This window comes from Boleophthalmus pectinirostris, unplaced genomic scaffold (genome assembly GCF_026225935.1).
Source record: "Boleophthalmus pectinirostris isolate CB_2022bp ecotype Guang Dong unplaced genomic scaffold, ASM2622593v1 HiC_scaffold_4, whole genome shotgun sequence".
Taxonomy (NCBI): Eukaryota; Metazoa; Chordata; class Actinopteri; order Gobiiformes; family Gobiidae; genus Boleophthalmus; species Boleophthalmus pectinirostris.
In genome coordinates, this window is record NW_026571353.1 from 25,374,976 (window position 1) to 25,388,407 (window position 13,432).

Consider the following 13,432-nt stretch of genomic DNA (forward strand, 5'->3'; position numbering starts at 1 on the left):
AAATCAAAACAGACTTTAATATGTTCTGTGTCAAACCTTTTTTATAAAGAATCCTTATAAGAGACATATCATGTTTAAAAGTGAACTTTTCTCACTGCTATCGCCGCTGGTGTTTGGAGTACACCTGGCAAAGCATGAATGAAACATAGCAGCACACAGAGGAGCCAGTCTCTTTGTAGAGCAGCACTTTTGTTCTTTTAAGCATTCTCTTTATTGTCTTTGCACCTCTGGGCACTTTCTTTTGTGGTAGTTTTATTTCAACTTTCTCTCTTTCTCTTACCTTTTCTTCTCTTTCTTCTCTCAGTGCTTCTGGCTTTTTCCCTTTTTGCCTGATTCTCATCCAAGCTGTTTTTGTGTCTCAGGGCTCCGAACATCCCAACAGTAAGTGGTTCGGACAGCTGCAGTCAGAGCACCACATCTTCAGAGCCTTGGATCATCCTTTACCGACCTTCCACCATCTCCCTGTTCAAGAAGAAGCTAAAGAACCACCACGGAGACCTCAGCCCCCTGGTGGGCAACTAGAGCCACTGCCGCCATCGTTGCTGCTGCTGCTGATAATAATGATGATGCGCTTCACTGAGAACTAATCACTTCCCTCAATTCTTTTGTGTATGCCGAACGCCAGGACTACACCAAATAGGACTCGGATGAGCAAGCTAAAGCTAACAAGCTAAACAAGTGCGTGGCTAAGAGCTAATGAATGGGGAACTGCTACTAAAATGGCAATAAGGCCAGAGCGGCTGGGCCAAAGAGGAGAGGACGCGAGGGGTATTCCGTGAAAGCAGTGGACTATCAAGTAAAACAAATTGCTCGTAAAGGGTTTGTAGTTCCATTACTACAAAATGATGCCCTTCAAGATTTTGCAAACTGTGTTGAGGGACTAAAACAAGACTTTACTGTACGTACTGCTAGCGCTACCTGCAGTTCACCAGTGTCAAAACAAGTTGGACACACACATAACTGCCTCATATGGACCAAAAACAATCCTTCCATCCAAAGAAACACGTATTTGTTTGTTTTCTTGTGCAAACTTTTCTGTCGAGTTTTGCAGGACATGAGCTCTCCGAGGATGACGACATGAAATAATAATAAGTCGGAAAGATGGATACCACAGCACTTTGGGGAATAAATCATGCGTTATAAAAGATCTAAGGCTGGTGCTCGCCCACTCTTCACTCGCTGTGGATTCGGGTGGGGAGAAGAAACCGCAACATGTACCCGAGGGGGTTAGTTGTGTTGGAAAGACGGGTGGTGCAGATTGCAGACAAGCTAACTGCCATTTAGGGATTGGCTGGGGTAGATCTGAGAGAGGTGTACGTTTGCTTGTGAGTGAGGGAGTGGGTGGTTTTCCGGTCTGATCGGGTTTAAGTAAAGTGCCTTAAGGATCTGTCTTGGAAGGTTCACATCTATTTGTGTGACCAAGGCTTGTCTGTGGACTGAGCACTTGTTTAAGATCACTATGAGGTCTTTGATTAAGAAATGGCAGAAATGAATGGTAAATGTTGATACCATATAAGCAGAGGTGGGTGAAGTGCACGATGTTGTTACTTTAGTAAAAGGACAAGTAAAAGTATAAATATCACATGAGAAAATTTACTTAATTAAAAGTACGAAAGTAGGCTACATGTTTTAAAATTTACTTAAAGAGTAAAAAGTATTTTGCACAGGTTTTGAAAGTTTTTCAGAACTGTTAAAAAATGTAGTGGAGAGTGAAGTACAGATACAGGCTGTTAATATAATGAAGTAAAACTAAAAAGTATCCACTATAAAATGTACTTAAGTAATGTACAGATGCCTAAAATATATACTTAAGTACAGTACTTAACTACTTTTACTTCATTACATTTCAGCACCGGAAATCAGTTAAATTTACTTGGGTAATCTTTAAAAATAATGCAGTTCTCAAAATATTTTTTTTAATACCCGAGTTTTACTTCTATTTTAGTATTTTAAAGTAACTGAACTTTGAACATTTGAGTTTTCAATTTTTTGGAAATACCAGATTCTACACTTTGTGGTCTGATTTGTCTGTCTAATTACATTCCAGTTACGCAGTAAGATATAATGTTTACCAAATACTATTATATTTGGGTCACAACTATTTACTTCTGCTAATACTATTCTAAAGTAATACATAGTGTACATAGAGTACATAGTTACTCTACCCACCTCTGACTATATGTGTAAACCAAGAGTAAACCTAGTAGACTGGACAGTGGACATTGTGAGCACATTGTCTTAAAGGGCCCATATTATGCTATATTCTGATCTATGTTATAATGTTTTCTCATCACAAACATACCTGGAGAAAACTCTGTTCCACCTTGTGATATCATCTGGTAATACGGTGCTCCGCTGTGTTTTTAAATTACACACATCTTCACTAGAATCATTTGCATAACTTCAGCCCTGTAAATGCCAATTTCTACTGAACAAAGATAAAAGTTAACTTGAAAACTACCACTTCATGACATCACAAGGTGGAACAGAGCATTTTGAGCTGTGGAGATATAGACAGAGTAATAATACGGGATTACTCAAGCATGTGTGAATGAAACAAAACTTAACTCTGGGTATGTTTTTGAGGAGGTAACAACATAACATAACATAACTTGGCTTAAAGCTCACAAGAGTTAATTTTGCGTAATATAGGACCTTTAAAGTACCAACCTCTTTCTGTAGTACAAGATAGCTGTTATTTCTCGTGTCTGTCTGCGTGCTCTGTCTGCATAGTCTGGGACATTTACTGAGCATATTGTTCACATTTAGTTGTCCTCTGATTAGAAGGGGGCACATGTCATTGTTGTACATTATGTAATTCAGTCTGGGGATGATGATATTTATGTCAGCTCTTTTATCTGGTGTTTTGACAAAAGCAAAGACAGCAAACTTTTATAGATTCACACACAAGCTTCTCAAATGTGGAAAACAATTTTATGCAGTAAAATATTTGCAACTTGCTACAGGACCCATGGCACGTAATCCAGTTGAAATACAGGGAGATTGAGATATGTTGTTACAGTTTTTAAAGGTGCGTTGTGTAACTTTTCTGGTGGAGGGTCCATCAAAGGCTTTTCGCTAAGGAGATGTAATTGCTTTATCTGGATTGTTTCACAGTATGTTATTAAACCTTTCTAGCTCCATGAAAACCAAACTAGAGCAAGTTACAGGTCAGATCTGTGGAGAGGCGACCCCGCTCACAATGGGAATTCCTGTTTTTATAGGTATTTTTGAACTATAAAACCACCCGTAATTGAATGAATGTAAAGTAGAGCTGTTTATGTCATACTGTGGAATATTCCAGGTAGAGAAATGACATATCCATAGAAACAAGCAGGTGACGGAGGCCCCAACCAAAAAGTTACACCTTAAAGATTCACTAAACACCAGAAAATGCTTTTTTTCACTGATGTACAGCGTAATTTTGTTAGTAAGTTGCTGTTTCCATCATATTTTTATGTTATGACTAATAATGTTCAAATGTTTCTAAATATATGAACCCATACTATACAGAGAACAACTGTTTCCCAACCTTTTCTCCTGGAAATATCAGCGTCATCGTGACAAACTTACCCAGTGTAACAACATGTCTCTGGAGCCTGAGCAGTGACTTTTAAACTACTTCTGAAAGGTCAAAATACAGTCACTGCACCATCTGCATAGTAATTGTCCTTCACTGTTAAACTAAAGGGAACTCCTCTCAGTACAGGGTCAACCCATTAAATCAACTGACTTCCTGTAAACAATGATTAGCATATTGATTGGATGTTAACATGAGATTTATACCAAATGCCCTTTCAACTTTTTATTTAGGTTTGGGACTGTCATAACATTGGTTCTTGGTTTCTATCTTTTGTGCACTTACATTGCATCCATATTGCAGAACTATTTTTAAATTACAGCAATTTAAAGAAACGTACTTACCACATCCAAGCACTTGAGGCATGAATTAAAATGTAAACAGAAGTTGAATAGCTAATTTGTAGTTACAAACATTTTTGATTGCAAGAGAAAAACTTTCTCTATATACTATATTAATTATTATAAAGAAAAACAGCAGGCCAAGTATGCAAGAAATTGAAAAAAAAATGACAAGTGAAAGTAAAGAGAAAAGTTTGTGTGTGTTTGTGTGTCAACTTCAACTTCAGATCTGACAGTGCGGCTCAGAGGAGGATTTTGGAAACCCAGTCTTTTTATTTTATTATGCAAACTGAAATATTTAGGCCTGTCAAGCATCTTCTGAGAGATTTGAAATGGAGGTCCACTTAGCTGACATAAGAATCACTAACATCATGAGTTGTGCATTGACCAAATCATTGTTTTCATGCAATTGTACATAGTTTAGTGAAATGTTTAATTTATACAGTAAATTATTGATTGTTCTTTTGTATGTGAATGGGATATAATCTATCTTTTGTATAAGTGAAGTACTTTGTAGTTTTATTTAATGTGTCCTGGTCGCAATAAACACTGTATGCATGTTTCGTAATTGTGGTGTTGTCATTTTTTTTGTATTTATAATGCATGTGGAAAATGAGATTGGGACAAGATCTCATGAGACAAAATTGCCACAAGATTGCACACACATGAGAGAAATTATCTTGTGAGATTTTTTTCCAAATGTTTACTGGACAAAAAGGATTACGAGTTGGTAAGTTACATCATTTACAGTTCCAAAAAGCAGTACTAAAATGGAAACAAAAATATGAAATCAAATAAATAAAAAATAGGCGGGACAAAATTGGAAACTGAATCGTGAAATGTATATCTGTGTATATTAGAAATTATGTTAAAATCTTGTCTTGTTCTTCTGGACCCAATCTCATATCTCTTCTCGTAATGCTGAAATTCGTCCCATCCTAAAATTCATCATGGATGACAGAGTTACTTTCATCAATTGTAGATCATTGGTTTACACAGCACTGAAAGCATTTCCTCCTGAGCTGAGTCCTTGAGGCATCTGAGTCTTAGAATAGCTTCTTTCATCCACGAGAGAAGCCACTTGGAACCTCAATATAAACAATAGTTGAAATCACTTAAATCACTTCAGGCTCCAGTCTTTAATTGACTTTATATTAAAATATTTATTTTAACCCGCTTTACATGATCCTAGTGTTTTTATTTCACTATTTTGTCTGTAAATAAATTCCTATTCCTAATATGGACATAGCAGCTCCAAATTCTCTCCTGTAACTGCTCGCGTTGTGAGCTTCATTTGACTGGAGCTAAATGGGCGACGTCACACTACCTTAGTCCACTTCTTTATCGTCTTGCTTTGCTTGCAGTGTTGGGAAGGTTACTTTGAAAATGTATTCCCCTACAGATTACAGATTACACACACCAAAATGTAGTTTGTAACGTAATCCATTAAATTACTTAAGGTGAGTAATGTAATCTGAATACTTTGGTTTACTTGATTTGCTGTAGAGAAGCAAAGACTAGGATATTGTAACATAAGATGTTTTGTCTGCTAAAAGTAAATAAAAAGCCCAGACTTTACTTAACCATATTAAAAAATATTATTGATAGAGGAGGAGACACGTCCGCGCAGCATGGTTTAGTCCTGGTTTAGTCTTGTTAAATCCTGTTTTAGTCCTGTTTTAGACCTGGTTTAGACCTGGTTTAGGTCTAGTTTAGGTCTAGTTTAGGTCTAGTTTAGACCTAGTTTAGATCTAGTTTAGACCTGGTTTTAGACCTGGTGTAGACCTGGTTTAGACCTGGTTTAGACCTGGTTTAGTTTCCGGCAATGGGTGGAATTACCGAAAAAAAGAAAAAGAAAAAAGTGGGGGTGGGGGATATAGCCCAAAATGTGAAAACAGGAAAACAGGAAAATACCGCCATGTAATCCATTTATTTCAGCAAAGTAACTGTAATCCAATTACCACTCACTGAAACAGTAACTCTAACTAAATACAGTTACTCATAATTTGTACTCTGATTACATAACTCCGGTACATGTAATCCGTTACTCCCCAACACTGTTTGCTTGAAATGTTCCACAATACACCACAGAGTGTTTTTATTGCTTGCCTGTTTTTTTCTTTTGAGTATCAATAGAAAACCTATCTGGATACATTTTCTTTTCAGTGAAAGATGCGTTTATGAGGTACATGCAATTCAAAAAGCTCCTCCATTTTGGCCTTTTCCACACTCAGTAGTCCATCCATGACCCAGCTTATCAGATCTCTGAAATGACTCCCAGACGATGTTAGTGACGCTCACCGTGGACGGGGTGGTCCAGGATCCCATGTGTAACCCATTGGCCCCCGGTGAGATGAGGGTCAAGCATGCAGGCTGTGTTTTCTGGAGAACAGCATGAGGCCAGCTTCACAGCGCAGATAATGTGAAAAAACAAACAAAAACTAAATCTAAAAAGACTCCGAATGATTTCTTAATTCATTAAAGGTGTTGCTTTGATCCTGCTCTGGAAATGCTTAGAGAAAAAACAGCGATGGTTGCAATATGTTGGCGAGAAATGTTAACTAGCCTAATCCTCCTATAGAAGCACATGTGTAAAACCAATGTGTGCTAATTTATACAACATGAACTTATTAGCGCTTCTTGTAAAATGCAATGGCCTATTGATCATTGGAGACCCGTAATTCTCCATCCTCACGTCATAACTGGCACGAAAAAAAAAAAACAAAAAAACAAAAGGTCTGGGAAACACATTAGTTTAGTTAAAACATGTGGTGACATAGGGGTGAGTTGTCTTGCCTCATTACCAGAAGTTGCTGAGTTGCTTTCTTGGACCATATGGGCATTTCTGTAGGCCTTTTTTTAGCCTATAGGTTTCCATGTTATCCCCTGTGTCATGGACCATGTATTAAATGTGCACTATGCAATTTTTCTGGAAGAGGATCTGCCACCTGTTTCTCTTCAGTGAAATCTTATTGCTTTACCTTGAATGTTCCACAGTATGACATTAAAATGATTTATTTTGTATTTATTTCGGAATGGGTGTTTACAGTGCTCACAAATACCTTAAAACACATGCATTGTTACTGTGAATGGGGTTGCCTTTCAACAAATCTGACCTGTAACCTGGCCTGGTGGCATTGCCTGTTAGTCTCCATGGAAACTGACAAGCTATACAATTACTGTACAGTGGAACATTCCAGGTATAGCAATAACATCTCCCTGCGGACAATTGGCTACACCTATAGATAATATCCAACTATGATTTTTCTGAAAAGCAATTAAAAGTAATAATTAGATTTGGGATTCTGTTCAAAAGTTCAGAGAGACTGAAATATGAGCTGCTTATCTATCACAAGAATCCCGTGCATTTCAGAACATGTTTGTGAAAGTCTAAACTACAGGGTTAATTCGTTTTGTTTGTAATGAGACACTGTATTTTGTAATTTGCAGAGGAAATTAAGTTACAGTCTTTCAAAGTGATTGCTATGAATCTTGCAGTGCTGCCAGGTACTCTCTTGGTTTTCTATTTATTCGCATCAATCTCAAATGCACTGATCCTCCAGCCCCTCCTGACAGTAAAGCTTGCTCTGTTCTCGTTGTCTATGCTATCTGTGAGTACCATTCAGTTGATTTAACCACCATCAACACAAAATCATCTTTGTTACTGACATTTTAGACTTACACAAACTTTATTGATCCACAAGGGAAATTATTTGGACACAGAAGCTCACACATCACAATATAATATAATAACAAAGAGCAACAATATAAACGGTAATAATAATAATTTTCTCTGAATCAATGCATGAGAAGAACAGTCAACATTTTTACAACTTAATTAAGTAAATATACAGAGAGGTTGTGATCAATAAAGAAACTTATGAATTTATTTACACTGAAAGCAGACCCCCAAATTATACACAAGGCACTCTTACTCCCCCTGGTGGAATTATACTAGCAACTGAATGAATTGGGTCTGACTTTACAGCAAACAACAAGACAACATTCATTTAGGATTTGAGTAATTGTTTTTTTGACAGCGACTCTTCCATTAACCCCTCAAATGTGACTAAAGCTTCTTTTTGTACAATGCAGTAGGCTAATTGGTATGGCAGATTATAGCAATCACATTCAGTTTTATTTTTATTTATTTATTTTTTTTTACTTTCTGAGAGTATTATCACAATATACCTTTGATATGTCTTGTCATAAAGTTACAGACAGAGTGTTCTTGTAAACATTTTGACTAGTCTCTCATACTGTGCCTGTAAGTACATTTGCATGATAATATGTGAAGAAAGACAGAAATTGGTGTTTTTAGTACAACAAAAATGTTCTATATTACACTAGACTGAGTACAGTTAGCTTTAAGCCGTGTTATTTAAGCCACAAAACACACATGGAGTTGTGTTTTATTTCATTATTTTCATTTGAGTAACCCACTACAGATAAAAAGCTCAAAAGCTCAAGCTCTGTTCCACTTTGTAATGTCAAATTATAAGTTCCTTTTACCTTTAGTTCAGTAGAGATGAACAAAACTAAGGCTGAAATTATCCAAATGATTCTAGTGAAGGTGTATGGAGTTTAAAAACACAGTGGAGCACTTCCTGCATGACATCACAAGGTGGAGTATGGTGTGTGGTTGGTGTGTTTTCTGTTCAAAAGAAAAACTAAATAAATATGCAGAGTTTGTGTGTTAAATATGTGTGAATGAAAGAAAGCACAACTCCAGGTATGTTTGTGAGGTGAAAACAACATTATAACATAGATCACAAAACATGCAATCTTTAAACAATAGAATTTATGAAACAATATACTCCCATATGCTTATATCTGCCATTTTTCTATATTAATTTAAAACTATGCAACTCTCTATGTGCAGTAAGTAAGTAATACTGCATTATGGAACTTTTTCTGATGTGGGTAGAATTAGCCTCTGTGACTGTAGTGGATTTGTGTGCATATAAATCTGGATTACTGGCTGTGCACTGACTTGTCTGTTTTGATCCTCCTCGCTCTATAATGTTGTCTATGACCCCAGAGCATTTTAGTCATCCCCTTCAGAGTGTTTTGAAAGCGTGTGTCGGCCTGTTTAATACTGGAGATTTTCGTGTATTATTGTAGCTTTATGTTGCTGACAGAAGTTTATGTACAGTAGCCTGTGATTTTCAAAGATGATTTTGATAGGTCAGTAAAATAAACCATTTAGTGTATTTCCGGGAATATAATTTTGTTGTTATTCTTTTTTTTTCTTTTGTCCCAAGGTGATCTATGTAAAGTAGTAAAAACGTTTTGTGAGCTAAGGTTTCGTCTGTCTAGGTAGGCTGCTGTTTATGTAACATAGCAAAATAAATCCACATTTATGCCATTTTACTCACATCTATTCTGCACACAATCATTAGCTTATATAAAATAAAATAAAAATCACTACTATGTTTCAGCTCCCTGTTATATGCTCCCTTTCATAATATATTATTTTATTTAGAATAGTCAATTGCTATGGCAACAATCCCACCTTTGCATCGTTCTGAAAACTGTTTATCTTCTTATGGGTTTAAGCTTCCTGTTTATAATTGATATTTTAGGAAGATAAAAGATTGGCCTATTATTTTGAATTATGCTAAATTAGTATGAGCATATTTTATACTACAGTATTTGGGTAGGGTACTGTATGCCTACAATATTTTCTAAACCAATACTCAAAATTTTAAGGATCCTGCAACCAAAATAGACTTAAACTCAGACAAACTACTGATCCACAAGGGAAAATAGTGTAGAAACTGTCCTCAGTGCAATATCATCTTATTCTAGATCAGACACTAGTTTTTATAATATTTTTTATGATCTATAGAAATTAATATTTTTTTTATTCAATAAATTTTTACTTTTTAAAAAATTACTTTTTAACTTTTTAAATAACTTTTAACTTTTAAATAACTTTTTTAACAACAGCTGCCAAAACATTCCACCGCATATTTATGACGCACACATGACGGCATAAACATTGGCCTGTCATCATGGCCGCCTCCATCAAGTTGTTTGCACGGAGAATTCTCCGTGATTTTCGTAGAAATGTTTACATTTCTGCCAGCGGAGTGTCGCCTGGGTCTATCCACTGTAGGGCTGCACAGTCCTGCCGCTGTCTGAGCCATGAAGCGGGCGGCAGGAGCACGCATTTCGGCTTTGAGACGGTGCTGGAGGAGGAGAAGGCGAAGAAAGGTGAGAGGAGACCACCGCGCTTACACAAGGAAAGGACACCGCGCTCAGTCGTATACAGGCTATGACTCTGTCAGAATATACCTCCTTTATTCTCCCAATCGCTGATCTCTGAGAGTTACGTATTGAGGTGAACTATAAGGGCCAAGGAGTAGGAAGGAGCAGTGAGGAGGAGAAGGAGCTATGGCTGCTTTAGGTAGATCCGGATCCTCCAAACCAGCGGCGAGAGCTACAGTCAAAACTACAACTCCCAGAAAACGGACTACAACAAGCGCACCACCTCCACAACTGCGCGAGTCTTAATGAGAATTATTTAAACCTTTCAGTCTTTTCATTACAACGGAGCCGACATAAATAAAGTGACTGTACATGAGGGAAATGACTGCTGTTAAATTAAGAGCTGCTCTAAACCTGCAAATATACGACCTGCACTCATATAATCTCTGAAAAGTTGAACCACCTCCAACGTGATATATGCACAGAACAGATTCAACAGCATCACAACCCCCTGTCACAAAAAGAACACGCATATTTCTCTGAGTCCTGTCCTTTAGTTCGACAGAAACCGCATCAGGGCATGAGGAGCAAGATTACTTTGCATTTACTCCAAAAAACTGAGTAATTCTGACATATTTCACAAGATGTTTTTGATGAGCAGATTCCTTTTGTGCATGTAAACACACACCAATAATTAGATCTAATTATTGGGTTATTTGTTTTTTTCTGACCATATAAATGTACTCACTGACAGTTTACCAGGTGTTTGAGAATGTGGCTCAGAAATACGACGTGATGAACGATGCCATGAGCCTGGGCATTCATAGACTGTGGAAGGACCTCCTGTTACACGCCATGAACCCACAGCCCGGGGCACGTCTGCTCGATGTAGCAGGAGGCACTGGTACTGTACTATTTAAATGAACAAATCACATCCTCTGTGCTGTTGATTTTGCTCTAAATGTTTTGCTCTTTCTTGAAGGTGACATTGCTTTCCGTTTTCTGGAATATATCAAGTCCCAGGAAGACAAGATGAGGAGGAGAGAGGTGAAGGCCATGCAGACACCATCCTGGCAGGAGATTTCTGCCAAGTATTCTGAGGAGCAAGGAGCAGAGCCTCAGGAGTCCGGAGCTGTGGTGTGTGACATCAACAAGGAGATGCTCAAAGTGGGCAAAGAGAAAGCTGACAGCATGGGCATCACATCTGGTAAGGATGTCTATATGCCAAATATGACTATTAATAATACTGTTGAAGACCACTTTATGCCACTAACACAATAAAACATAATCTCCATATAGTTAAAAAAACAAAACAAAACAAAAAACAACTCACTATTCCAAAGAGATGTTAATTATTTGACCAGCTACAGCACAAATATGTAAAATAAAAACAACTCAGTAGTGGGTTTCTCCCATAAATATAAAACATGCACAAGAGGCAAACCTCCAGCCAAAGTATTCCTGAGTAAGCCTGGGTCAAGATGTGTACTCCTAAAAGGGTTGATACTTGTTGAAGAATGGGTAAATGCAGAACATGAAAGCGAAAATTAAGAGATCACTCACTGGTTGTACATGTTTCCTGTGTTCAGGCCTGTCTTGGGTGGCGGGAGATGCAGAGGAGCTGCCATTTGGTGATGATGAGTTTGACATTTACACTATAGCCTTTGGAATTCGTAATGTAACTCACATAGAGCAGGTAAGTCAGCAGATATGTGTTTAATATTTTGGTAGAGCATTATTTGCCAATAAATTCAGTTGCTTTTTCAGGCTCTACTAGAGGCTCAGCGGGTCCTCAAACCAGGAGGAAGGTTTATGTGTTTGGAATTCAGCAAAGTGTCTAATCCTATTTTGTCAAAGTAAGCACAAAAGTCTTAATTTTTAGTCCTACTTGTAATCACAAACAATATGAAGATCGCGTAATACATAACAGTAATTCTAGCAAAAAAGCAGCACTGCCCTCTTCTGGACTTTTTTTTTGCTTCACCCTCCTCTTACACTGCCACTACCAATTCCATTTACATGTACATTGCAACACATAAAATAACATTTATGTTTATGTTGCACATTGAAATACAAAAGACAAGCACTGTTATTATCTATTTCCTTTTAGTACATACACTACCAGTCAAATATTTGGACCTACTTTCTCATTCAATGTTTTTTTTTTTTCTTCTATTTTTTTTATTACTTTATACATTTTAGATATATACAGAAGACATCAAATATAACTTTCTTACCGTACTTTGGTTTCTTGGCATCAAATAATCACCATTTTGTATTTTTTTGACTTCGCTTTAATATTCTCTCCACAAACTAGGATTTATGACGCCTACAGTTTCCAAGTAATTCCTGTTTTGGGAGAAGTTATTGCTGGAGACTGGAAATCTTACCAGTATTTGGTAGAGAGTATTCGCCGGTTCCCAGACCAGGTAATAAATTCTGCAGCATTGACATTTAAATAGTGTCTCTATTAAATATTTTCCAACATGTAACAAATTCAAATATAGCTTCTGATGCATTATTTGGCCTATGTATTTGCTGTATAGGAGGAGTTCAAGACTATGATAGAGGATGCTGGTTTCTACTGTGTGAGCTACCACAACCTGACAGGCGGAATTGTTGCTCTTCACTCTGGGTTCAAGCTATGAGGAGCAAAGCAGATTCATCTCTCCATTCACTACACAGTCTTGTCCCGGAATGTTGGATCAAAGATGGAGGTCCTGCGTTTACAATGGACTAAACCATAATGAACAGTTCAAACTTCTGATTTAACCAGGATCAGGACTGGCTTAGATTTTCTGCTGTCAGGTTGAAGACAATGGACTCGATGGTCTATAGTCTCAAAACAACAATATTTTATATATGTAGAATATGAAAAAAAATGTCTACTTCATCATCTAATAATTAAATAATTAAAGTATATAATGGAAACATTGTATATTTTCATTTGACTTGAAAGTAAAAAGACAGCCACAACATATTTGAATAAAACTGTATATTTTACAGATCTTTGTACACTTGATTACAAAACTGTATGGTACTAAAATTTTAAAATCAGTTTTTGGTCAGAAAGATTTAATCGTCTTGTGTGCAATTACCATGTATATACAAAGTCTTATGTTAGTGATTTTTCTCAATAAAAAGCATCTCAAACGTCCATACACTCTGAACATAAGACATGGCTTAAAGATAAATATATTAGTAAATAAATATTCAGAGAACATATTTCCATTTATGAAATGTGTTGCTATACACGTACAGAAATATACACAGATTGATTTCTAGCCTTTTTAAACAT

The 13,432-nt window shown here is 36.8% G+C and overlaps 2 protein-coding genes across 3 annotated transcripts in view; both read left to right on the forward strand.

The window, feature by feature from the left end:
* kremen1 (kringle containing transmembrane protein 1) overlaps positions 1-4,489 on the forward strand; it is a 115,243-nt gene extending 110,754 nt beyond the window's left edge. For both annotated transcript variants that reach the window (XM_055162021.1, XM_020937926.2), the window contains exon 9: positions 363-4,489. In XM_055162021.1, coding sequence (XP_055017996.1) covers positions 363-522 — 160 coding nt within the window. In that variant the 3' untranslated portion in view covers positions 523-4,489. The remainder of the gene's footprint in view (positions 1-362) is intronic.
* Positions 4,490-9,933: 5,444 nt separating this feature from the next.
* Positions 9,934-13,293, forward strand: coq5 (coenzyme Q5, methyltransferase). The gene is made up of 7 exons (XM_020937946.2): positions 9,934-10,140; positions 10,889-11,038; positions 11,117-11,341; positions 11,724-11,830; positions 11,902-11,990; positions 12,452-12,563; positions 12,681-13,293. The coding sequence occupies exons 1-7, from the start codon at positions 9,939-9,941 to the stop codon at positions 12,780-12,782; spliced, it is 987 nt and encodes a 328-aa protein (XP_020793605.1). The 5' UTR covers positions 9,934-9,938; the 3' UTR covers positions 12,783-13,293.
* The last annotated feature ends 139 nt before the right edge of the window (positions 13,294-13,432 follow it).

Excerpts from the sequence above, each read along its gene's own strand:
- coq5 (XM_020937946.2), top strand. The coding sequence starts at position 9,939 with ATGGCCGCCTCCATCAAGTTGTTTGCACGGAGAATTCTCCGTGATTTT. Across the intron at positions 11,039-11,116 it reads CGATGTAGCAGGAGGCACTG|GTGACATTGCTTTCCGTTTT; the intron begins GTACTGTACTAT and ends TCTTTCTTGAAG. Across the intron at positions 11,831-11,901 it reads ATGTAACTCACATAGAGCAG|GCTCTACTAGAGGCTCAGCG; the intron begins GTAAGTCAGCAG and ends TTGCTTTTTCAG.